This window comes from Panicum virgatum, chromosome 4N (assembly GCF_016808335.1).
Source record: "Panicum virgatum strain AP13 chromosome 4N, P.virgatum_v5, whole genome shotgun sequence".
In the NCBI taxonomy this organism is placed as follows: domain Eukaryota; kingdom Viridiplantae; phylum Streptophyta; class Magnoliopsida; order Poales; family Poaceae; genus Panicum; species Panicum virgatum.
Window position 1 is genome coordinate 38,974,103 of NC_053148.1, and position 20,687 is coordinate 38,994,789.

Sequence of the window (20,687 nt, forward strand, 5' to 3'; positions counted from 1 at the left end):
TTAGCACATCATTGACCATATCTGCATTCTCTCTATTCGCCCTGAAGAATAGCAGGCTGTCATCTGCAAACAGGAGGTGACTGACCATCAGCACCGATGCAGCCACTTTAATTCCACTGAGGTTTTATGACTGAGTTCTTGAAGTATAGTTTTACATGATCCAATGAAAGATTTGCATTGGGTGGCCCAGTATCTCAGCCGGCCCATGTTCTTTCGCAACCTAGCAACTCATTCCGGAGGTTAGGTCGGCCTGTCTCCGCATCGCACCATTCACCCCTACCGCCGCGCCGCCTAACAGTTTGCTCTACTTGCCCGACTCCTCCCAAACCTAAGCTGGCGGCGGGCGGCCGATAAGCGAGGTCACGATGGGGGTGAGGCTGCCGAATGGTCGGAGGCGAATGAGAGCGGGCGCTCGGCACAGCATTTCCGGCTGCTCGGCATCTGGTGGCCCGCGGCCAGCGGCAAGCGCCAGCCACTCAGGCGCCCAGGCCAGGGCCACCAGCACTGCAGCTGATGGCCGGACGGTGGGCCGCAAAAGCAGCAAGCCAGCAGACCAGCATCAGCAAGCAGTAAGGTCAATTATTCAATTTGATTCTGTCTTCCCCAATCGGCCAATCTTGCAGTACACATCAATTTTTTCTGCTAAAGTCGAACACATTGACTTAAGAGATTATTTATGCCCCATTCCCATTATATAGACTAAATTACTAAATGAAGAGGAACATGAGAAATCCTTTTTCTCATGCTCCTACGCCTGCAACTGCACTCTGCCCTCTTGATAAAGTTGAGCAACAAGTAGAGCTAGAGAGTGTAGTAGAGTCTCAAATAATAGCTAGCAATGTGGATGCCGACATTAGAAACAGAAGGATCAAGTTTTTATTGAGTTTTTCGTACAATTAGACTTTGGAGATATAATCTAAACCATGTAATTTAAGAACTTTTAGCTATTGCTATTTCAACAATTAATATGTGGATTAGTTTAAATGTTTCAAACACTTAGATAAGTGGCCCCTGCTAGAAAAAAGCACATACGTACCGGGCGCCGGCCCGGTACCGCCTGGCCGGTACTAAGTAGGCCGCCACTTAGTACCGGTTAGGCGGCCTGGTACTAAAGGTGCACTTTACTAAAGTGCCTGCCACGCAGGCGCCGCAGGTGGAGCACTTTAGTACCGGTACTAATTCGTTTCATTTTTTTGGTTTCAACTAATTCGTATTCGTATATGTTTGCGTATTAGTATTAGTGTATGTCTATGTATTCATATTCTTGTACGTCTGCGTATTCGTATATATTCGTATCTAGCATATAATTGAATACATTTATTATAGTTACATAAACTTGAAATATTATATGTACCTCTAATATAAATATGTTAATAATAAACTTAGGATTCATAACATATTTACAAGTCGTCGTGCACAAAAGTTTTGTCCGACAAATTTTTACAAGATACTAAGGGTCCTTAGGCGCCTCATCATCGCTGATGTCTTTATTCGGATCCGCTCGACCCACACTTATTTTAGGATTCACATAAAATTCTCGAGTTGGATTTATGACCTCATCTAGGAGGAATCAACAGATTGAATATTGAATTGCTTTGATTCTTTCCGGTTGGATGAGGGCATTCGCCATGCAAGTACTATGTCAAGTGCAAACACCAATATTTTGAATTAGTACCTAGAAAGAACTAAATGCAAGTAATTGTTAGTAATGTTGTTCTACGTACTTTGAAATCATGTTGTGACATCGAGCTGCGGCGGCAAAAATCCACCATGTACTCACATATGTAGTAGCCACATAGGTTGTTTCCTGGCGCCTGTCTCATTATATATGTATATATATGTTGATTAAAGAAACGACAGTAGATGTGCGATATATATTCGTACCGGCCAGTTAGTGGTGAATTCTAGCGGGGCTGGAGGTGACGATATTCCTATATGTTTTTCGAGGAAGCGAGCCCATGCTTTTTGGATGATGTTTATGAGGTCTTGGTAATAATATGTTGGCTTCCTCAAGGAGTCGTGCACCCGAACTCGGCATCTATCGATCTCGATAATAAGAAGGATCTAGTGGAACCTGTTTCATGCACATATATGTATAAGAAATGTTGGATATATATACACATATATATAGTGAAGTCAAGAAAAAAGATAAAGAACTCACTCGAAGTTGTACGGAAATAGAATGTATTGACAAGTATTCTACTTATGCAAGGCCCTGAGTATGTTGTTCTCGGTCCGATTAGGCCATTTCCTGACACTCTCCTCATGTATATTATATGAGTCTATGAAGCCGACGTGGTAGTATCCTTTTCTCTGGCATTCTTGAACCTTCGCCCTACACAATTAAAAAAGAAGGAAGAGGATAAGAAAACACATAATTAGTAGAGCTATGATACTATATACAAATGGTAAGACGAAGTACACTTACATACAAAATACACTGAGGAGAGACTTGTCTAGGGCGTTTTGATGGTATAGATCATAAAGATTTTCAAATTCAATCCATATGTCATCCATCCCCCGATGGAAATGCCTATCTTGTATTCGAGCACGGAACACTACATCCTTCGATGCACTTGCTTTCAGGTACCATGCATGCAACTCACGCATCCTAGTTGGTAGCGTCGGAATCAACTCTTCCCACATAAGAGGTTCCCCCAACACAAAAGGTTTTTTGTTTGCCCCTGGGTGAACCTCGATTGGAGCCTCTTCGAGCAGCTGAGCTTTTGTGAGGCCGCTTTCCAGCACAAACTGAGCAGTAGCTGCATCCTTTGAGTGGGGGTATCGATTGCTTGGACTGTTGTCCGAGCTAGGGAACTTGGTTGCGCCAACGGTTACTTGGCTTCTTCAAGTATTTTGTGATCTGGCGGTCGTAGTCCGATAGGGGTGCCCTGTACTTTGGTTTGAGTAAAGATCTGAAGTATTTCTTATCTGCCTCTGACCATTGATGCATCGGTGGAGGCTTTTTTGGTGCGAAATGAGCTCTGACGTGCTCGCGCACACTCTCATCCAATTCCTCCTGAGTCATATGGTATGCTAACTTCGGTGGTGGAGGTTTTTCTTTTTTCTTCTTGGGGGTGTTCCTCTTCTTAGGAGGAGGCGCGACCCTTGTGCTCTTCCTTGCCTTCGGAGGCGGTGGGACCGAAGGCTTCGCGCTATCCTTCTTCACCTTCGGAGGCGGTGACGGTGGGACCCAAGGCCCTGAGCTAGCACTTGAGTCCCTTGCATCATCGGGAGCCGAACTAGGACTCTTTTCTGCTGCCGGTGCTATTCTAGGAGCCAGACTGGGACTCCTTTGTGGTGTCGGTGGTGATCTCGGAGCTGGACTGGGACTCCTATGTGCTGCCGGTTGTGATCTCGGAGCTGGACTCAGACTGGGACCTCTTTGGGCTGCCCGTGACTTGGCGGGCTCAGAGCCGGGAGTTGGTGTATCGGTGAATTGTATCTCAAAGGCCAATCGTATGTACCACTTGTTCCAACAGATCCATGTGTGCATGGCGTGTTCAAGTTCCTCTTGTCCGTCGCCTCCAAGGATCTCGCGGTCAAGGTCTTCCCATCCTGGCTCGACTCGATCGATCATGACCCTAGCATATCCTTCCGGAATCAGCCTGCCATGAATTGTCCCACATTGGACAGGCACTTCAGCAATGCCGTGCGCGACCAGTTTGATCTTTTTTCTCTACTGATACAGAAGCTCGCAGGGTGTCCTCACAGTGATGTCATCCACCGGGTAATGTTCTGACTCATCCACAACCACTGTGGGTTGACCTCCGGCTGGGTGCTCCGTGGAAGCGATGCTGCGATGGCGTTGCGAGCCGGGGCTGCTCTTCAAATTGGCGGCTGATCTGGCTTCTTGTTGGTGTGCCTGGCTGCTAGCTGCCATTACCCCTTCAATTGAAGCTATCCTTTGTTCCAACCCGAAGCCCGAACCTGAGAAACCCGAGACCAAACCCGAAAAACCCGAACCCCAATTCGGGTTCTAACCCACGGTACCCAAAATTATTACGGGTAGTTCGGGTATTGGGCCACGGTACCCAAATTACCCGAACTACCCGAAATACCGCCCAGCCCATGTATGTTTACTCATTGCACTTGCAGCCCAGCCAGCCCACGAAACCAACCCTAACCTAGGCAGCCGCACAGAGCCCACCCCACCCCAAACCCCAGTCGCGCTGCCACTACCCTGTCCGGCTATCCCCGTCGCATCGCGAGACGCGAATCGCCCACCCCACTAGTGCCCCTCGCCCACCGACCGTCGCCGCACCACTGCCTCTCGCCCGCCAGCCGGTGTCACCACGCCACACAAACTGGTGGCCGCCGCCTCCGCCCGCCGGGCGCCGGGCGCCACTGCGCCTACGTGAACGTGCAGCTGGTGCAGGACTGCAGGCCGTGCAGGCCCCCTCACCGGCTCCCCCCGAGGCATCATGGTGAGGCCCCTTCTCCCCGTCCCCGATGTCGCTAAGACCAGAAGACCTCGAGTCCTCGGCCTCGACTGCAGGCCAGCAAGGCGCTCCTTACCCCCGGCGGCTCCGGCTTCCTGAATCCTGAAGACCTCGAGTCCTTGACCGAAGAATGACACCATCGACGGAGGAATCTTGCAATGTATGTCATTCATTCCTCTTCTACTTGTTCATGGTAGTACAGATCTAGTGACTAGTATGGTCTATTTGATCTAGTAGCATCGCTTCCACAGTTACACTCTTGTTTGAATGCCATTTTTCTGTTGAATTAGTAGAACATTTGAAATGCATAGATAGGACAGGTCACAGGTGTACAATTTTTCAGTCATGACTTGAGGCAAATTAAGATTTGATCAGAGATTACCACAGTCCACCTATTTGATCTAGTAGTGTCTTGAACTCTTGATGAGCTCACTGAAATCAGTGCTCTTTGTTTTTTAGATGCCTGAAACTGAAGATAATATTGAGACCCAGTCAATAAACACTGAGGCTCTACATGATAATTCAGTTGTGCCAATGGAGATTCAAGATTCACAGCCATCAGAGTCGAATGGACAAGCTGCTAATCAGGAGGTCATTGATCTAGGGAATGACACAGGGAAAGAGAAGGAAAGGAAGCAAATGGCACCAAGGTCAAATGTTTGGAATCATTTCAACAAGATCAAGGATGATAAGGGTTTTCTCAAGTTTGCACAATGCAAATATTGCACTCGCAAGATGAAGGCTGAATCAAAGGGACATGGTATATCTTCGTTGTCTCGACACTTGCAAAGTAGCTCGCGAAATCCTAACAAGTTCGAGAATGACTCAAAACAAGGCACATTGCAAAGGGAAGGTATTACCACATGGAGGTTCGATCAAGATGCACTTAGAGCGGCTTTCGCTGAGATGGTTGTAGAAGATGAGGAGCCTTTTTCTATGGGTGAGAGGCCAGGCTTTAGGAAATTTATGAGCAAAGCCTTCCCACGATTCCAATTACCATCTTGAAGAAACTGCACCAGTGATATTGTACGTGTTTACTTTCAAGAAAGAGCCAAGCTGAAGAATTTTTTTAAAGATTCTTATCAGCGAATTTGCTTAACAACGGATGGTTGGACTTCTCAGCAGCAAGATAGCTATATGACTGTCACTGCGAGCTTTATTGATGATAATTGGCAGCTGCATAAGAAAGTGATCAGTTTTTTCAAGGTAAAAGGACATAAGGGAGAGGATATGGGGAAAAACTTTCTTAGATGCTTGACAGAATGGGGTTTGGACAAAGTAATGACTGTCACTGTTGATAATGCTAATGCTAATGACAATGGTGTGGGTTTTTTGAGGAGACAGCTGTAGGGGACCAACATAGCTGGTGGCAAGTATTTGCACATGAGGTGTGCTGCACACATCATTAACCTCATTGTGCAAGATGGATTGAAAGAAGTTGACCTCTCTGTGAAGCGTGTCAGGGCTACTATTAAATGGATTAAGAATGGGACTTCAAGATTGGTAAAGTTTAAGGAAATTGCTGAGGAAGAGAAGGTGGACAGCAAGGCATTTCTTAAGCTTGATGTCCCAACTAGATGGAACTACACATACCTTATGCTGAAATCTGCAATAACTTATGAGAAGGTGTTTACAAGGCTTTTCAAAGATGACTACTCTTTTGTTATTGACCTATCCGAACAGAGAGAAGGACCTGGTCACCCGGATGAAACTGATTGGGATAGGGCCAAGAAAATGGCTGAATTTCTAGAGCATTTTCATGATCTTACTGTCCGTGTCTCCCCAAGTCTCCATGTCAGCTCTAATACATTCTTTCAAGAGATTGGGGAAGTGCACTTGCTGATTCAAGCTTGAATGAATAGTACAAATAATCTGCAAGTATCAATGGGCAAGAGAATGAAAGATAAATTTGACAAATACTGGGGAGTTTGGCACACCAATAAAGAGCAGGAGCAAGAGGCTGAGAGTGATAGGGATAGTGAGAGGAGGGGTAGGGGGAAGGGAAAAGCAAAGGAGAACATTAATTTACTGATTTTCATTGATGCAGTTCTTGATCCAAGATACAAGTTATCTTTGTACACCAAATTGACTGTTGAAGAAATACTTGGTGAGGAAAGAGGACAGCTAGTTTGGGCAGCTATTAAATCTTGTCTCCGTGAGCTGTTTGATGAATATAGGCAAATTCATACAACAAGTGAAGTACAAACTGAAGTAAATACCAATCAATCAAGTGGAGCTAGACAAGGCATGCTTGCTGAAAAAATTGCAAAGAGGATGAGGATGGAAAGTGGTTCCAGCAACACAACCAAGTCAGAACTTGACAAATATCTTAGTGAAGATATAGAGGATAGGAACAAGAAGACTGACATCCTTGTTTGGTGGAGAGACAATGCACCCAGGCTTCCAGTTTTAGCTCACTTGGCTCGTGATGTGCTTGCTATACCTATCTCCACAGTAGCATCAGAGTCCGCTTTCAGCACTAGTGGACGCATTTTAGATGACTTCCGTACTTCTGTTACTCCATTCATGGTAGAGGCTCTAGTTTGTGCACAAGATTGGCTAAGGAGAGCAACTCCTATTGATATCCAAGAGAATATGGAGGAATTAGAAATGATGGAAAAAGGTACATAATTTTACTTAACTCATTTATGCATTTGTTGCATTGCATCATTGTAAAATTTTACTCATTGCTTGGATTCTTGTCATTGTAGAGTTAATTGAAGAATTTGGTAACCATAAAGCCCAGAATATTGGCAAAGGAAAAGGGAAAGAAAAAGAGGCTTCCACTGAGAAAACACAAGCAACACCAACAGGAAGCAACTCCAAGTCCATCTCCAAACCCGGGTCGTCTACATCTTAGAAGGTAATATTGTCATTGTTTCCAAACTATTGTCATTGTCGTTGTTAATTTGCATCCCTGTCTTATTGCTTTGTGCCTTTGCATGTAGGGTGGTGCCGTGGTGCATGGTGCTGGTGGGTGCCTGGGTGGTTTGGACTTTGGAGCCTGGAGGCGCAGCTTGATGGGAGTCATGTAGTTTGGTCATGTTTATCTCTGTTGGTGCTGTTTATCTCTGTTGGGTGCTCTTTATTGGGTGCAGCCTGGTCCTGGTGGGTGCTGTACTGCTGTTTATCTCTGTCTGGACATGTGGTGCAGTGGTGCATGATTTGTGTGCTTTAAAACTATATTTATTAATTGTGATATTTGAAGTGTAAACTGTCAGTTTGTTCATGTACTGGTACTGCTGTTTATCTCTGAAAATCTCATGTTTATCTCTGAACATGTATACTAGCGACTGTTGTATAGCCTGTTTATTGCAGAGTTCAAATCAGCAATTCGGGTAGTTCGGGTAACCCGAACCCGAACCCAAAATTTTTGGGTACCCGAATTGTCGGGTTCTAGTTTTTGTCAGCGAATTTCGGGTTCTATTTTTCAAAACCCGAAATTTTAAAAACCCGAAACACCCGACCCAAAATTTTCGGGTAACCCGAACGCCCAGCCATAATGGAACTACACCCATACCTCGCACACGTCCTATGTGTTCCGGTGTCCCGAGAGCGTACGTCAGCTCATCTTTCTCTCTGTCCGGCTTGAAACTGCCTTCGGACACGACCTTTAGTGCCTTATCCAGCCTGTTGGCTGCTTCTCTTATGGCGTCGCTAGTAATAAGCGAGCCATCTTTCGGGTTTAGGGAGCCTCCATGAGCGTAGAAGAAATGCTTTGCTCGCTGCGGCCAGTCGAAAGTCGCCGGTACGATTCCCCTTGCAGTGAGGTCGTCTTTCATTTTCTACCATTTGGGGATCGCCGTCGAATAACCTCCTTGCCCAAGATGATGAAAGTGTATCTTCTTGCTCGCGTTCTCTTTGGGTTGTCCTGTCCTTTTCTCGCTGGTCTCGGACAGTTTGTACTGCACAAATGCATCCCAAAAAGGACGTTGCTTCTTGAAGTGCTTCTCGAAGTCTGGCACGCGGCCCTTCTTTATGTAGTCTTTGTTCAAGTTCTTCTTGAACGTCTGGAAAGAAATAGCCATCTTCTTCATGACCCAATCCTTAAAGATTTCTTCTTTGTCCTCTGGGAAACTGAAGCGTTGTTTGACATCTGCCCATAGTATTTGCTTCTCTATTTCAAGGACGATGTCAGCATCATTATCTGTGCTTTTTGTTTTCTTCCAGAGCTTGAAGCTAATGGGGATGTTCTCCCTGACATAACATCCACACTGATTCACCACAGTCGTCTTAATCTCCTTGGGAGACTTCAGTTCCCTATCCGGGTGCAATGAGGTGATCGTGATACGCCCCTCCATCTCTTTCTTGGAGCCTCGTTTACGTTTCGAGCTCTTCAATCCAGAAGCCTAAAATTATATATATATATATATATATATATATATATATATATATATATATATTCCATACCCGAGCCAGCCCGCTGCCCACCAACCGTCACGCCCGCGTGCCCAGGCTCCCGCCATCCGCGTCCGGTTTTTCATCCGCAAAGCACGCCCTGCCTATCTCCGCCCAACCGGTCATGTATGCACGCCGCACTCCAATGCACAAGTGACATGTTCCCTTCTCTACAGCTGTACGCCTCCTTTTCTCATGCTTTTTTTTTTTGTAGTTGGGCGCTGAGCGATTCCTCCAAGAGGTTCCCACAAAACCTTTTTTTCCTAGCGTGTGAGCAGATTGTATAGACGGATTATGCACTTAATTGTTTGCCGCGTGTCTTGCAGGTGAGCCCAGATAATTCACATGCTGTAAGAAAATAGAAGCGTGCAAGGACTCGATACAATTATACGAAAATTGATTCACACGCCCAGGGCATTGAAAAACAAAAAGGTTTTGCAGTTGCCGGACACAGTAATACTAGGGCCAATTGAAAAGCATTTTGTTTGTATTGGCAGGTGAATGCGTCAACTCTAGATTAAACTAAATATTCTTTACATCAGAAACTACGAGACAAAACATAAAATGTCTGATTTAGGACCATGAGCTTACAGGCACCACACATTTTTTCTAAGCCGGTTCATAATTACTATAAACACACAAAGGTGGAGTCATATTTCTGTTATGCCACACCGAACTTACACTTTCATAAGAATCTACACACAGAAGGTCTCTATATACCATCCTCTCATAAAACTCAGAATCTATTGTACAACATATGCTCTCTGCATGAAATCCATGAAGTGATGATCAAGGGAAATTATCCCTAAACTTCTAATGGTGATGATGGGTGCTGCCAAAAGATGGCACTGTCAATGGAGATCATGGTGTCCACCTCAAATCCTGAAAAAACCATAAAAACCACTTGAATACGATGGCATCATTTTTATAGATTGACTCTATAAAGGTATAAAACATTATGGAACATAAGTTGGAATGAGCAAGGAGTAACAAAAAAAAAGAACCATTTTATTCCTTCTAGGAAGATCTGAACTCAATCAGGGATACCCTGATATCCTATAGTAAACTGTCAACTAAAAATGATTGTTAAGAAGGAAAAAAATCAACACAGTATAATCAGTTCAAACTACATGATCATGAGCAGAGCGCGCAGAAGGCTTTGGTTACCTCAAGCTCACAATCCTATGCTCACAGTAGCCATTGTGTCCAGGAAATGAGATTTATACAAAACAGAGTACGGTGCATTTCAAATACTTTAGTAGCATTAATATGGAACTTAACTATCTCATGTTGGCAAGGCTGTGCTGTGTGCACAGCAAGTATATTACAGAAGTATTCTATCACTACGTTGAAGCCATGGCATGTCAAATTAAAATTCAGTTTAATGGGAGACATACCATACCCGAGTAACAGATGATCGTGCAAGATGGAATCACATACTAAAAAAGAGGATATGCTATCATTTGGAGAAATTCTAACCACTAGCTAACATAATCCAACAGCAGTTGTTTTACAAATCAAAGGCTCTGCAAATAGCAGGGCTAAAGATCCAGCTCAAGATCCCAACTTTGCCTCAACAAAAAGAATAGAGTTCACCTCTAATGCCTAGCCAATCTTGTCGAGGAGCACCATGGCACCTAAACAGAAGGAGGCACAACACAAGATGCTCTAGCCAATCTTCCCAGATGATAGATATCCACACCATGGGACCAGCACCAGCGGTTAGGTTCATTACTGCACCAACAACGCCCTGGAATATTAGGCCCAAAACCAATACTCAGATGCAACAGCTCCTGATGTTTCAGATAGCACACAAGTGAGATAAACTAAGAGTAGATAAATAAAGTAGTCCGAATTTAAGTACCAATGCAGAAACAGCAAGCTGCAACGCCAAATGAGATCTGGGCTCAACTTGCTTTCACATGAAAAGAAATAATCCACCTTTCTATTATATTATTACTTATCGATATTGCAGTAAAAAAAAGATGAATTCTTGGTTGTTTGACGGACCTGCATGTGTACTCGATCTCGATTGCAGCAACCAGCAAGATCTATCTGTGCATATGAAAATAGAGAAGGAAAAAGAGTTTTGAAAATAAAATTAAGCTCCTGCACATGCGAGATCAAGAATAGGCAACTAGCAGATAAAAAACGCATCTCTACCTAGATGAATCAGGCCTAGAACAAAGCTGCGATGTAGGGATGCAGGGTATGCACCTTCACCTGCGTGCTTGTACGGTGTCAGTTCTGTCCATGAGAGTGGAGCATGCCGGTGGTTCCCTATGCCATTGCAGGCATCCTCGATTCAATGGAATCTCTTCCGCTGGTAGATCAATGATTCAATGGAACCTTACATCCAACCGAAGTCAAGGCTGAGATTTAGATCCAGCACTGGCCAAACTGTGATGCCTAGATTGTTTAGCATTCACCAGGAACAATTATTGGAGGTGAAATCCAACTCGATCGGACACCTGCAACGAGGCAGAGCAGCACCATTAATACAACAACCTCGATAAAAGATTCGAATGGGGATGGTGATAGTGGGGAACCTTATGCCTATGGTGAGGAATCCCCCAAGGATTCGACAACTCAGGTGAGTGTGAGGAAGCTTCGATGCCTAGAGTGGATGCCGCCATTCGCGTCATGATCCCCCGCTGCAAGAGATTGTCGATTTGAAGGAGGGGAAAAACTAGATCAGGTCATCAGCATTGCCTCCAAGCATTTGCGGCCCAGGTAGCAGCGGGACGGGCCGCACCTAGACCATCCGCGTGCCGCCCTACTCCTTGCACCCGTGTGCCGCGCGCCGCTCGCTGCCCCCGCGCACTAGGCCTCCTGGGCCTGCCTCGCGCCGCACGGGGTTGGCCCTCGCCGCGTAACCCGTGAAGGGGGACGTCCTCGATGGGGCGGTACGGGAGCCAGCCGCCGCGACCGCCGGCAGCTGCCAGCCCGCTGGCCGCACGCCGCGCCTGCCGCACGCCGCTGCTCCGCCCCCGCCGCCGCCGCCGCTTCGCGCATTTGCTCCGCTGCTCCAGCCGCGGCCGTGTCCCCCTATGCTGCCGCATATGAAGGGGAGGGAGGGCCGCCGCCGCTGCTGCTCCCCGCGGTGGGAGGCGGGAGGAGATGGTGAGCGCGCAGATCGGGGAGGCGCGCGGGTCGCGGATGCCGATATGTGCCTGGATGAAGGAGTTGGGGCGCGTGTGGAGGGTGAAGGAGCGGCGACGGACGCCGGGAGGGGCGAGGGTCGCCTCCATGATTGGGGGTGCTGGTAGAGGATGGAGCCGTGACGGCGAGTTGCCGCGGGGCAGTTGCTGTGGCGCAGGAGGGAGGAGGGTGAGCTGGGTGTCGTGGGTGGGTTGGGGGAGGGGGATGGTCAAACCGGAAGGGGGGTTGGCGCGCGCGGACCGGGCCGAAGGAAAACTGGGTGCGAAGGAGGCTCGGGTATGGAATTGCTTGTGGGTACTCAATAGACCTACTATATATATACATATGTTTGACATACATAAGTATCTCATATTCTGTGATCAAATTCCATATATCTCGGAGATGTCATCTTCCACATGCATTTCTTCCATAGTTTCGGCATCGCCATCACCAGTATCATTGAGATACTGGCTGCCATCATCCTCGTTTTGATTCTCTTGGAAACACCCTGCGGCCTGGGTGCCTTCTTGAATCATTTCATGGAGGGCGTACTCATCTTCGAAATCATGTTGAAAGGGATCCATCTCGATCCCTATGCAAACATATATAATATGCGGAGTTACGTGTGATACGCGAAATTATATAAGACACGGAGTTCTTGTATGGAATTATATATGACGCGGAGTATCTTGTATGGAATTACACGAAATTAAAGCAACAAAATATGATAAATTTACAATTTAAATTTACAAGCTGAATACATCATGAATTGACACACAATCCAACAATAATATATGAAAATTATGTAAACTCAGATATAAGTTAAATACATCATAATGCAACAACATGAAAATTATAAACTCATATATAAATACATCATAATATATCCAAAAATTTTCAACAATAAGTACATGATTCTACAATTTTCCATGATTCTCCAACAATTTTCAACAATAAATACACGATTCTACGATTTTCCAACCATGTTCTACGATTTTCCATGATTCTCCAACAATTTTCACCAATTTTCTACAATAAGTACATGATTCTACGATTTTCCAACAATTTTCTACAATAAGTACATGATTCTATGATTTTCCAACAATTTTCTACAATAAGTACATGATTATATGATTTTCCAACTATTTTCTACGAACTTCCGTGATTCTCCAACAATTTTCAACAAGTACATGATTCTACGATTTTTAAACTATCTTCTACAATTTTCCATGATCCTCCAATAATTTTCACTAATTTTCTATGATTTACTAGTAATTTTCTACAATTTCCTAACTATTTCCTATATTTTCTACCTATTTCTATAATTTTCTACCTATTTCCTATCTATTTTCGGCTAATTTCAACATAATTAAAAAAAATTTCTGACGTCAGCACAAAGCAGTGCTGACGTCAGCCAGGGCTTACGTCAGCTCGTGTTCTTCGTCCTGGCCGGCAGTGCGTGGCGGGTTGGGGCAGCAGTGTCCATCGGCTGCGGTCGAGAGGGGGGGCGGAAGCGGTCGAGCTCGGGGAGGCAGCAGGCCAGCGTGGCGGCGGTCGAGGTCGGGCGACGGGCGGCGCGCGGCCGGCGTCCAGGGGGCCGGTGCAGTCGGCGGCGACGAGGGTCCGGTGCGGTTCGACGTCGAGGTCCTTGTTTGGCGCGTCGGCAGGGTCCTGCACGCGCGGCAGGGCAGCGGCAATGGATGGCGGAGGTCGTCGAGGGGCGATGACGGCGGGCCGGCGGTCGAGGCAGCGACCAGGACGACGGACGGCAACGGCGCGTGCGGTCGACGAGCGCGAGCGGGACGATGGCGTGTCGTCGGTTGAGGAGCACGCGGGCTGGATGGCGCGGCGGCATTCTTGGACGGCGGCGGCGTCGCGCGGGACGGCGTTGACGGGCGGCCGGCGACGACGACGAGAGAGAGAGACCGAGAGGGGAATGAGAAATCGATCTAAGTCCTAGGGCTTATATAGGGAGGGCAGCTTAGTACCGGGCCGTGGCTGCGCCCGGTACTAAACTGGCTCCTGGGACATTTAGTACCGGGCGCAACCAAGGCCCGGTACTAAATTGGTCACATTAGTACCGGGCCAAGCCTCTGCCCGGTACTAAACAGCTACCACCGGCGGGAAATTTTGGTGGTGGCAGTTTAGTACCGGGCCAAGGGCCTGCCCGGTACTAAAACACCAAAATTATTAATTCGCAGCTATTATTTTTTTATGAATTATGCATTTCTATTGTTTAATAAATTGACAATGGCATTAAAAAAATAGAAGGATATAATATTTTGAGCATGCAAAAAAATTTTAGGGCACTTTACATAATGAATAATTATAGAATATAGGTATATGCGGAAAAATGTTTTATTTTCCTTAAAAATGTTGTTGGTGTGTAACATATTTAAAAAAATCATGGAAATGCTAATATATGTAATTTAGATAAAGAAAAATGCTAATAGTGGAGTAGACAATGAAGGGGATCATGTTGAACATGCAAACACAGAACGAGTAATTAATATATAGGTAAACAATACTAATTTATATTATTTATGATTGCAAAATGAAAATATAAATTACAAAAATCACTTCATGAAATAAACAATAAAGTAAAACATAATGGATACACAATACTATGACTCAACATTATTTAATGGAACATTTATAATTTTCTTTTTGACGAACGTCCCTTGGTCGTGATCACGGCGTAAATAAGGAGCGTCCTCTTTGGCTAACACGATGCTTGGATCAACATCAACCGAGAACGGAGGATGGTCATCAAACTGATCAAAGTCTTCTGACTTGTCCGAAATATCCTCAACTCCAATGATTTTTCATTTTCTTGGAAGAACTATGTGGCGTTTTGGCTCGTCGTCGGACTTGGCTGAATTTTTCCTAGGCTTGCTTGACATGTCCATCACGTAGAACACCTGTGCGACATCCTTGGCTAGGACGAATGGTTCCTCTTTATATCCAATCTTTTTGAAATCCACAATTATCATTCCGTACCGGTCTATCGTTATGCCGCCTCCAGCTCAGTTCATCCATTGGCACCGAAACAAAGGAATCATCAAAGGCCCATATTCTAGTTCCCATATCTCCTCTATGACTCCGAAGTAGCTATCTTTATTTCCATCATTGCCTATTGCGTCTATGCGCACACCACTTTTTTGGTTGGTGCTCTTTTAGTCTTGAGCTTTTGTGTAAAATGTATACCCATTAATCTCGTACCCTTGGTACTGCATGATTGTCATTTGATGGGCCCCTTGCCAGCCATTGAAGTTGCTCTGCAATCGTGCCGTCACCCATCAACTTTGCTCTAAGTCAAACAGCAAAGTTATCTATGTGATGCCTTGTAATCCAAGCCTCAGGCTTCCCTGGGTTTTCAAACCTTACGATATTCATGTGCTCATCCATATATGGAGCCACGAGGGATGAATTTTGTAGAATTGTGAAGTTTGCTTTGCGGATTTCACTCTCTAGGATGTGCATATTAGATTTCTTCCCTAGTATGCTCTTTCCCTTCAGTCTCCCCTCGTGGCGTGACATGGGGACCCCAATTGGATTAAGATCATTAATAAAGTCAACACAAAACTCAATGATCTCCTCTGTTCCATAACCCTTGGCGATACATCCTTCTGATCGAGAACGATTGCGAACATACTTCTTAAGATGTCTCTCTAAAGGGAACATGTTGTGTAGGAATACAAGTCCCAGAATATTTATCTCTTTGACAATATGAACTAAGAAATGTGTCATAATATTAAAGAACGAAGGTGGAAACACCATCTCAAAGCTGACAAGGCATTGCACAACGTCATTCTGTAGTTGTATGAGCTTCTCCGGATCGATTGCCTTATGTGAAATTTCGTTGAGGAAAGCACAAAACTTCACAATTGCCAATCTAACATTCTCCGGTAGAATACCCCTTAACACAACTGGAAGCAATTGTGTCATCAGGACGTGACAGTCCTGAGACTTTAAATTTGTGAACTTTTTTTCCTTCATGTTTAATCTTCCTTGTATATTTGACGAGTATCCGGATGGTACCTTTATACTGTTCAAGCATTCAAACATGCTTTGCTTCTCCTCTTTACTGAGAGTGTAGCTAGCAGGACATAAGTAGTGTTGTCCCTTCTCTCTCTTCTCAGGTTGAAGATCTTCTCGTTGTTTCATTTCTTTCAGGTCGCGTCTTGCTTCGAGTGTATCTTTTCCCTGACCATAAGTACCAAGGAAACCTAGTACATTCACGCAAGAGATTCTTTGTCAGGTGCATGATGTCAATTGCGTAGCAGACCTCCAAGACTTCCCAATAAGGTAGCTCCCACAATATAGATTTCTTCTTCCACATCGGTGCATAGCCGTTTTCATCATTCGGAATTGGTTGGCTACCGCGACCCTTTCCGAACACTACATGAACATCCTTTATCATCGAGAAAACATGATTTCCGTCACGGAACATAGGCTTAGCATGAGTTTCCGGTTTCTCTTTGAAATGTTTCCCTTTTATTCTCAAGGGGTGTTTGAGGGGCAGAAATCGACGATGGCCCATATAGACGACCTTCTGAGAATTTTTCAGGTACAAGCTGTCGGTTTCATCTAAGCAATGGGTGCAGGCCTGATATCCCTTGTTCGATTGCCCTTACAGGTTGCTAAGTGCAGACCAATCGTTGATGGTTACGAAAAGCAATACTCGGAGGTCGAAATTCTCTTTTTCGTACTCGTCCCACACACGTACACCTTCTGGCTTCTACAACAATAAAAGCTCATCAACCAACTGTCTTAGGTACACATCAATATCGTTGCCATGTTGTTTGGGGCCTTGGATAAGCACCGGCATCAATATATACTTCCTCTTCATGCATAGCCAAGAAGGAAGGTTAAACATACAAAGGGTCACAGGCCATGTACTGTGACTGCTCCCCCCCTCACCGAATGGATTCATTCTATCTGTACTTAAACCAAACCTTATGTTCCTTGGGTCGCTGTCAAAATCTGGGAATTGTCTATCCACGTTTCTCCAATGAGACCCATCTGTGGGGTGTCTCATCACCTGATTTTGCTTACACTCTTCTTTGTGCCACCGCATCAACTTAGCGTTTGTTTTGTTTCTGAACAAGCGCTTCAAGCGTGGTATTATCGGAAAATACCACATAACCTTAGCCGGTACTTTTTTCCTTGCGGGCTCACCGTTGACATCACCGGGATCATTTTGCCTGATCTTATGCCACAACAAATCCTCGAAATCAAACGGAGGTTCCTCGCCCCTTGACACACATTCTCTATATTTTTTTCCAAATAACAGAGCGCTGCCCTATGAAAAGCGTTAGGTTTCTTGCACCGACGACCTACTGGAGTTGTGCCATTCTGTCCAGAAGGACAACGATCACCCCCACCGGCACCACTTCCTCCAGCTGCTGAAGCCATATTTTACAGGAAAACACTATTATTTTTCACAACATTATAAATTCTTACTAGTACAATAACATCATAATAAATTAATTGAAATAAATCACATTAATTTGCAAATTGATTGAAAAAACTCTTACAATTACAATGCAAATATTAATTACTATTACAATTACAATGGTCAGATTAATTACTTACAAATAACAATAAAAACATATAAAAATGACGAAGAATTACACTCACAATTACAATTAAAATAGGTACATCATTATATCCTCATATTTGAATTGCACAAGTACTTACCATGAAGTCTGAAATGTAATCCAATTAGAGTTACTATTGAGGCATTAGTCATCATTGTGTGCCGTGCTATGTCGCAGCTCTATCTGAGCCCATATTCTTCTCGATCCTGACCTCACCCTATCTACATAATGAAGGGTCTAGAAAGAGCTGTGACAGAGCAGACACAATGTGACTAATGCCCCGATAGCAACACTACTTCGTTTACATTTCACACTTGATGGTAAGTGTCTGTGAACTACATATCTAATTAATAAATTAATTCTCAATCAGAAAAACCTGAATAAATTAATTAAAATAAATATCTAATTAATTGAAATAAATCTCTATATCTCCTAATTATTTTGACACCCTTCAGTTTTAGGCGAACAATCTTTTGATCAATATCCAGAACCATCTAGAAGAAAAAAAACTTTATTTCAGAAAATGTATATGTCGGTAACCTCGACCCTGCGGTGATGACACTACCTTTCGGGGGGACACGGTGCGGTACAAGTGCATCGACAATAGGCCAGTCGCAACACCAACATTTTTGGTTGATAGGAACACAACACTTGGCACAGGCAGCATGCTCGTTGATATGCTCTGAGTAAAACAACGACCACGCTGACTGCGCCAAATGCTGTGTTCAGATTAACCGAAAATGCTAGTGTTGCGACCAACTATTGGCGACGTCCTTATAGCGCATCGTATATTCCCGAAATGTAGTGCCATCACCGTTGAATGGAGATTAACGACGTACACTTGTTTCAAAATAAAGATTTCTTAAGCTTCTAGATGGTTTCAATGTGAGCCTGAATAAATACATCACTAGAGTGTCAAAATAATCCATTCATAATAAAAAAAATATATTATACTTCTTTCAATAATTCATTATAAAAAAATTAACTATCCACATTATGGTCATATCTACTACTATCCACATGCCCATCTGAATCTAAAAATTAAAAATATGCCACGGTCATTTCTAATATATAGAAAATTATTGAAAAATATGTTTATAAATTATCCACATTCAACCTAGCCAATAAACCTACTCCCACATTCAATTCATCGGTTCTATATATCTCAAATTATTGCATAAATCAAAGAAATCATGCTCATCCTCACTATTTCCAAAAGTCATAAATTTCTCTAACTATGGAGCATAAAATGAAGAATAAAGACTATCAATGAAGGGAGGATGAAGTTGCAAACCTTTGGCCCACTTGGATGAGTGCAAATCACACAAAAAATGGATCAAATGGCCGCACTGTAGGATCAAGAACACCGACTAGAGGGGTGGGTGAATAGGCGGTTTAAAAATTAAAACCACAAACACTAGAGAAATTTAATTAGTAACAAAAGAAAGCCCTATGTCATGCCACTACTAACTCTAGTTTAGGTTTGCAATCTAGGGTGACAAGATACAATTCAAGCTCTCGTAAAATAAATTGCTCAAATGTAAATACAAGAATTGAAATGAGCAAAGGAATAAATGAGCTTGACACAAGATTTTATTCTGTGGTGTCGATGACTTGCCGGTCACCTCTAATCCACGTTGAGGTGAATTCCAAGAATCAACCGCTCCTCTATCAAGAACCTCTTGATCTTGAGCCGGCATGAATCAAGGAATAGCTCCACACCTCGATTCCACTAGAGTTGCTCTTCACCACTCCGGTGAGGTGAGCACAAGACCTCTCACAACTGAAATCGGGCTCCTCAACAATCTTCTTGGAGGAGCTCTACGAAAGCCTCTTCTCCAAGCTGTCTAGGGAGTGGCAACTCCCAAGAGTAACAAATCGATGATGCTTGCTTGAAGTTTTTCTAGTGCCACAAAGCTCAAACTCTTGATGCAATGCAATAGGATGCTCTCACACTCTCAAGAATGCAATCTCTAAGCAAGTGTGTGTGAGAGAGGGGTGGCTTAGCTCTATAGTGTCAAGAATGTAGTCCAAATGGCCAAGAGAGACACCCAATGGCCAGGCATTGGGTATATATAGCAATCCCCTAAAGAACTAGCCGTTACACTCTTTTCTGCGAAAACGCGGACCGTCCGCGGTTCAAAAACCGGACCGTCCGCCGTTATAACCTATGGAGTCAGTGTGCAATCATTGTGTGTCAGAACTAGCCGTTACAGCCCTGGCGGACCATCCGCGCCCCATGGGCGGACCGTCCGTGGTTCAAAGTTCCACACCACCAGACACAAACATCGTCTCTGGTAAAATCTGAAATTAGCCGGCGGACCGTCCGCACCCTAGGGGTGGACCGTCCGCTATTCAACCATTAAGCCCAACCAGAGAAACAACCTCTTTGGTACAAAACTTGAAATGAGCGGCGTACCGTCCGCACCCCAGGGGCGGACCGTCCGCCGTTCAACTCACTTTTCCACTAGAGACACCACAAGTTTCTGGTACAATTTTGATTAGAGTGGCGGACCGTCCGCCCACCTGGGCCAGACTGTCCGCCAGCCAATTTTTATTCCCACCAGAGCCTAACATGCTCTCTAGTACAGGCGCGGACCATCCGCACCCCAGGTGCGGACTGTCCACCCTTAGGCAGTCAGCTCTCAACCCTTAGATCTTTTTCAGACTTTTTCAAAAAATCGTTAACCCTCATGCATGCATCTAGATATTTTGAGCAAAATGGCACTAAAGACCCGTCAAGCACGAGTACATGACCCCTCTTGATAGTACGACTAACTATCCAATAAATCCGGTCACTTTTCATCCACTAATCACCTTGTGATCGGTAAAATGCAAAAGCCCTATTTGATACCTTTGCCTTGAGCTCGAGCTTTGCACATCATCTCCAAAACTCCATATGATCACAATCAAATCCCTTTCATCCGTGGATCAACCTATGCTCATTATCTCAAATGAAATCATTAATCCACAAACCGTTGTCATTAATTACCAAAACTCGAATTTGGGGCATAGATGCTTTCAATCTCCCCCTTTTTGGTAATTGATGACAACACTAATTTTGGAGTGATAAAAAGTGTTCAAGTTAACTTTATACACAAGG

The 20,687-nt window shown here is 44.5% G+C and overlaps 2 protein-coding genes across 3 annotated transcripts; one reads left to right on the forward strand and one right to left on the reverse strand.

The window, feature by feature from the left end:
- The first annotated feature begins 266 nt into the window (after window positions 1–266).
- Window positions 267–7,691, forward strand: LOC120671110 (zinc finger BED domain-containing protein RICESLEEPER 2-like). 2 transcript variants are annotated; one of them, XM_039951353.1, is made up of 4 exons: window positions 267–4,602; window positions 4,902–7,065; window positions 7,154–7,305; window positions 7,391–7,671. In XM_039951353.1, exons 2-3 carry the CDS (start codon window positions 6,297–6,299, stop codon window positions 7,300–7,302), a joined length of 918 nt encoding a protein of 305 aa, XP_039807287.1. In that variant the 5' UTR covers window positions 267–4,602; window positions 4,902–6,296; the 3' UTR covers window positions 7,303–7,305; window positions 7,391–7,671. The 2 variants fall into 2 exon arrangements, with proteins under 2 accessions (XP_039807287.1, XP_039807288.1); XM_039951354.1 differs by having other exon boundaries at window positions 267–7,065; window positions 7,391–7,691.
- Window positions 7,692–9,353: 1,662 nt separating this feature from the next.
- On the reverse strand, window positions 9,354–10,997 carry LOC120671003. The gene is made up of 4 exons (XM_039951197.1): window positions 10,851–10,997; window positions 10,705–10,722; window positions 10,437–10,590; window positions 9,354–9,722 (listed from the first exon to the last, which is right to left on the reverse strand). The coding sequence occupies exons 1-4, from the start codon at window positions 10,995–10,997 to the stop codon at window positions 9,646–9,648; spliced, it is 396 nt and encodes a 131-aa protein (XP_039807131.1). The 3' UTR covers window positions 9,354–9,645.
- Window positions 10,998–20,687: the final 9,690 nt, after the last annotated feature.

What these genes read in the sequence shown, in the direction of transcription:
- LOC120671110 (XM_039951354.1), top strand. Translation starts at nt 6,297, where the DNA reads ATGAATAGTACAAATAATCTGCAAGTATCAATGGGCAAGAGAATGAAA. An exon ending in ATTAGAAATGATGGAAAAAG is followed by an intron (nt 7,066 to 7,153) that starts GTACATAATTTT and finishes TTGTCATTGTAG; the next exon opens with AGTTAATTGAAGAATTTGGT.
- LOC120671003 (XM_039951197.1), bottom strand. Translation starts at nt 10,997, where the DNA reads ATGCGTTTTTTATCTGCTAGTTGCCTATTCTTGATCTCGCATGTGCAG. An exon ending in AGATTGGCTAGGCATTAGAG is followed by an intron (nt 9,723 to 10,436) that starts GTGAACTCTATT and finishes TGGTTTTTTCAG; the next exon opens with GATTTGAGGTGGACACCATG.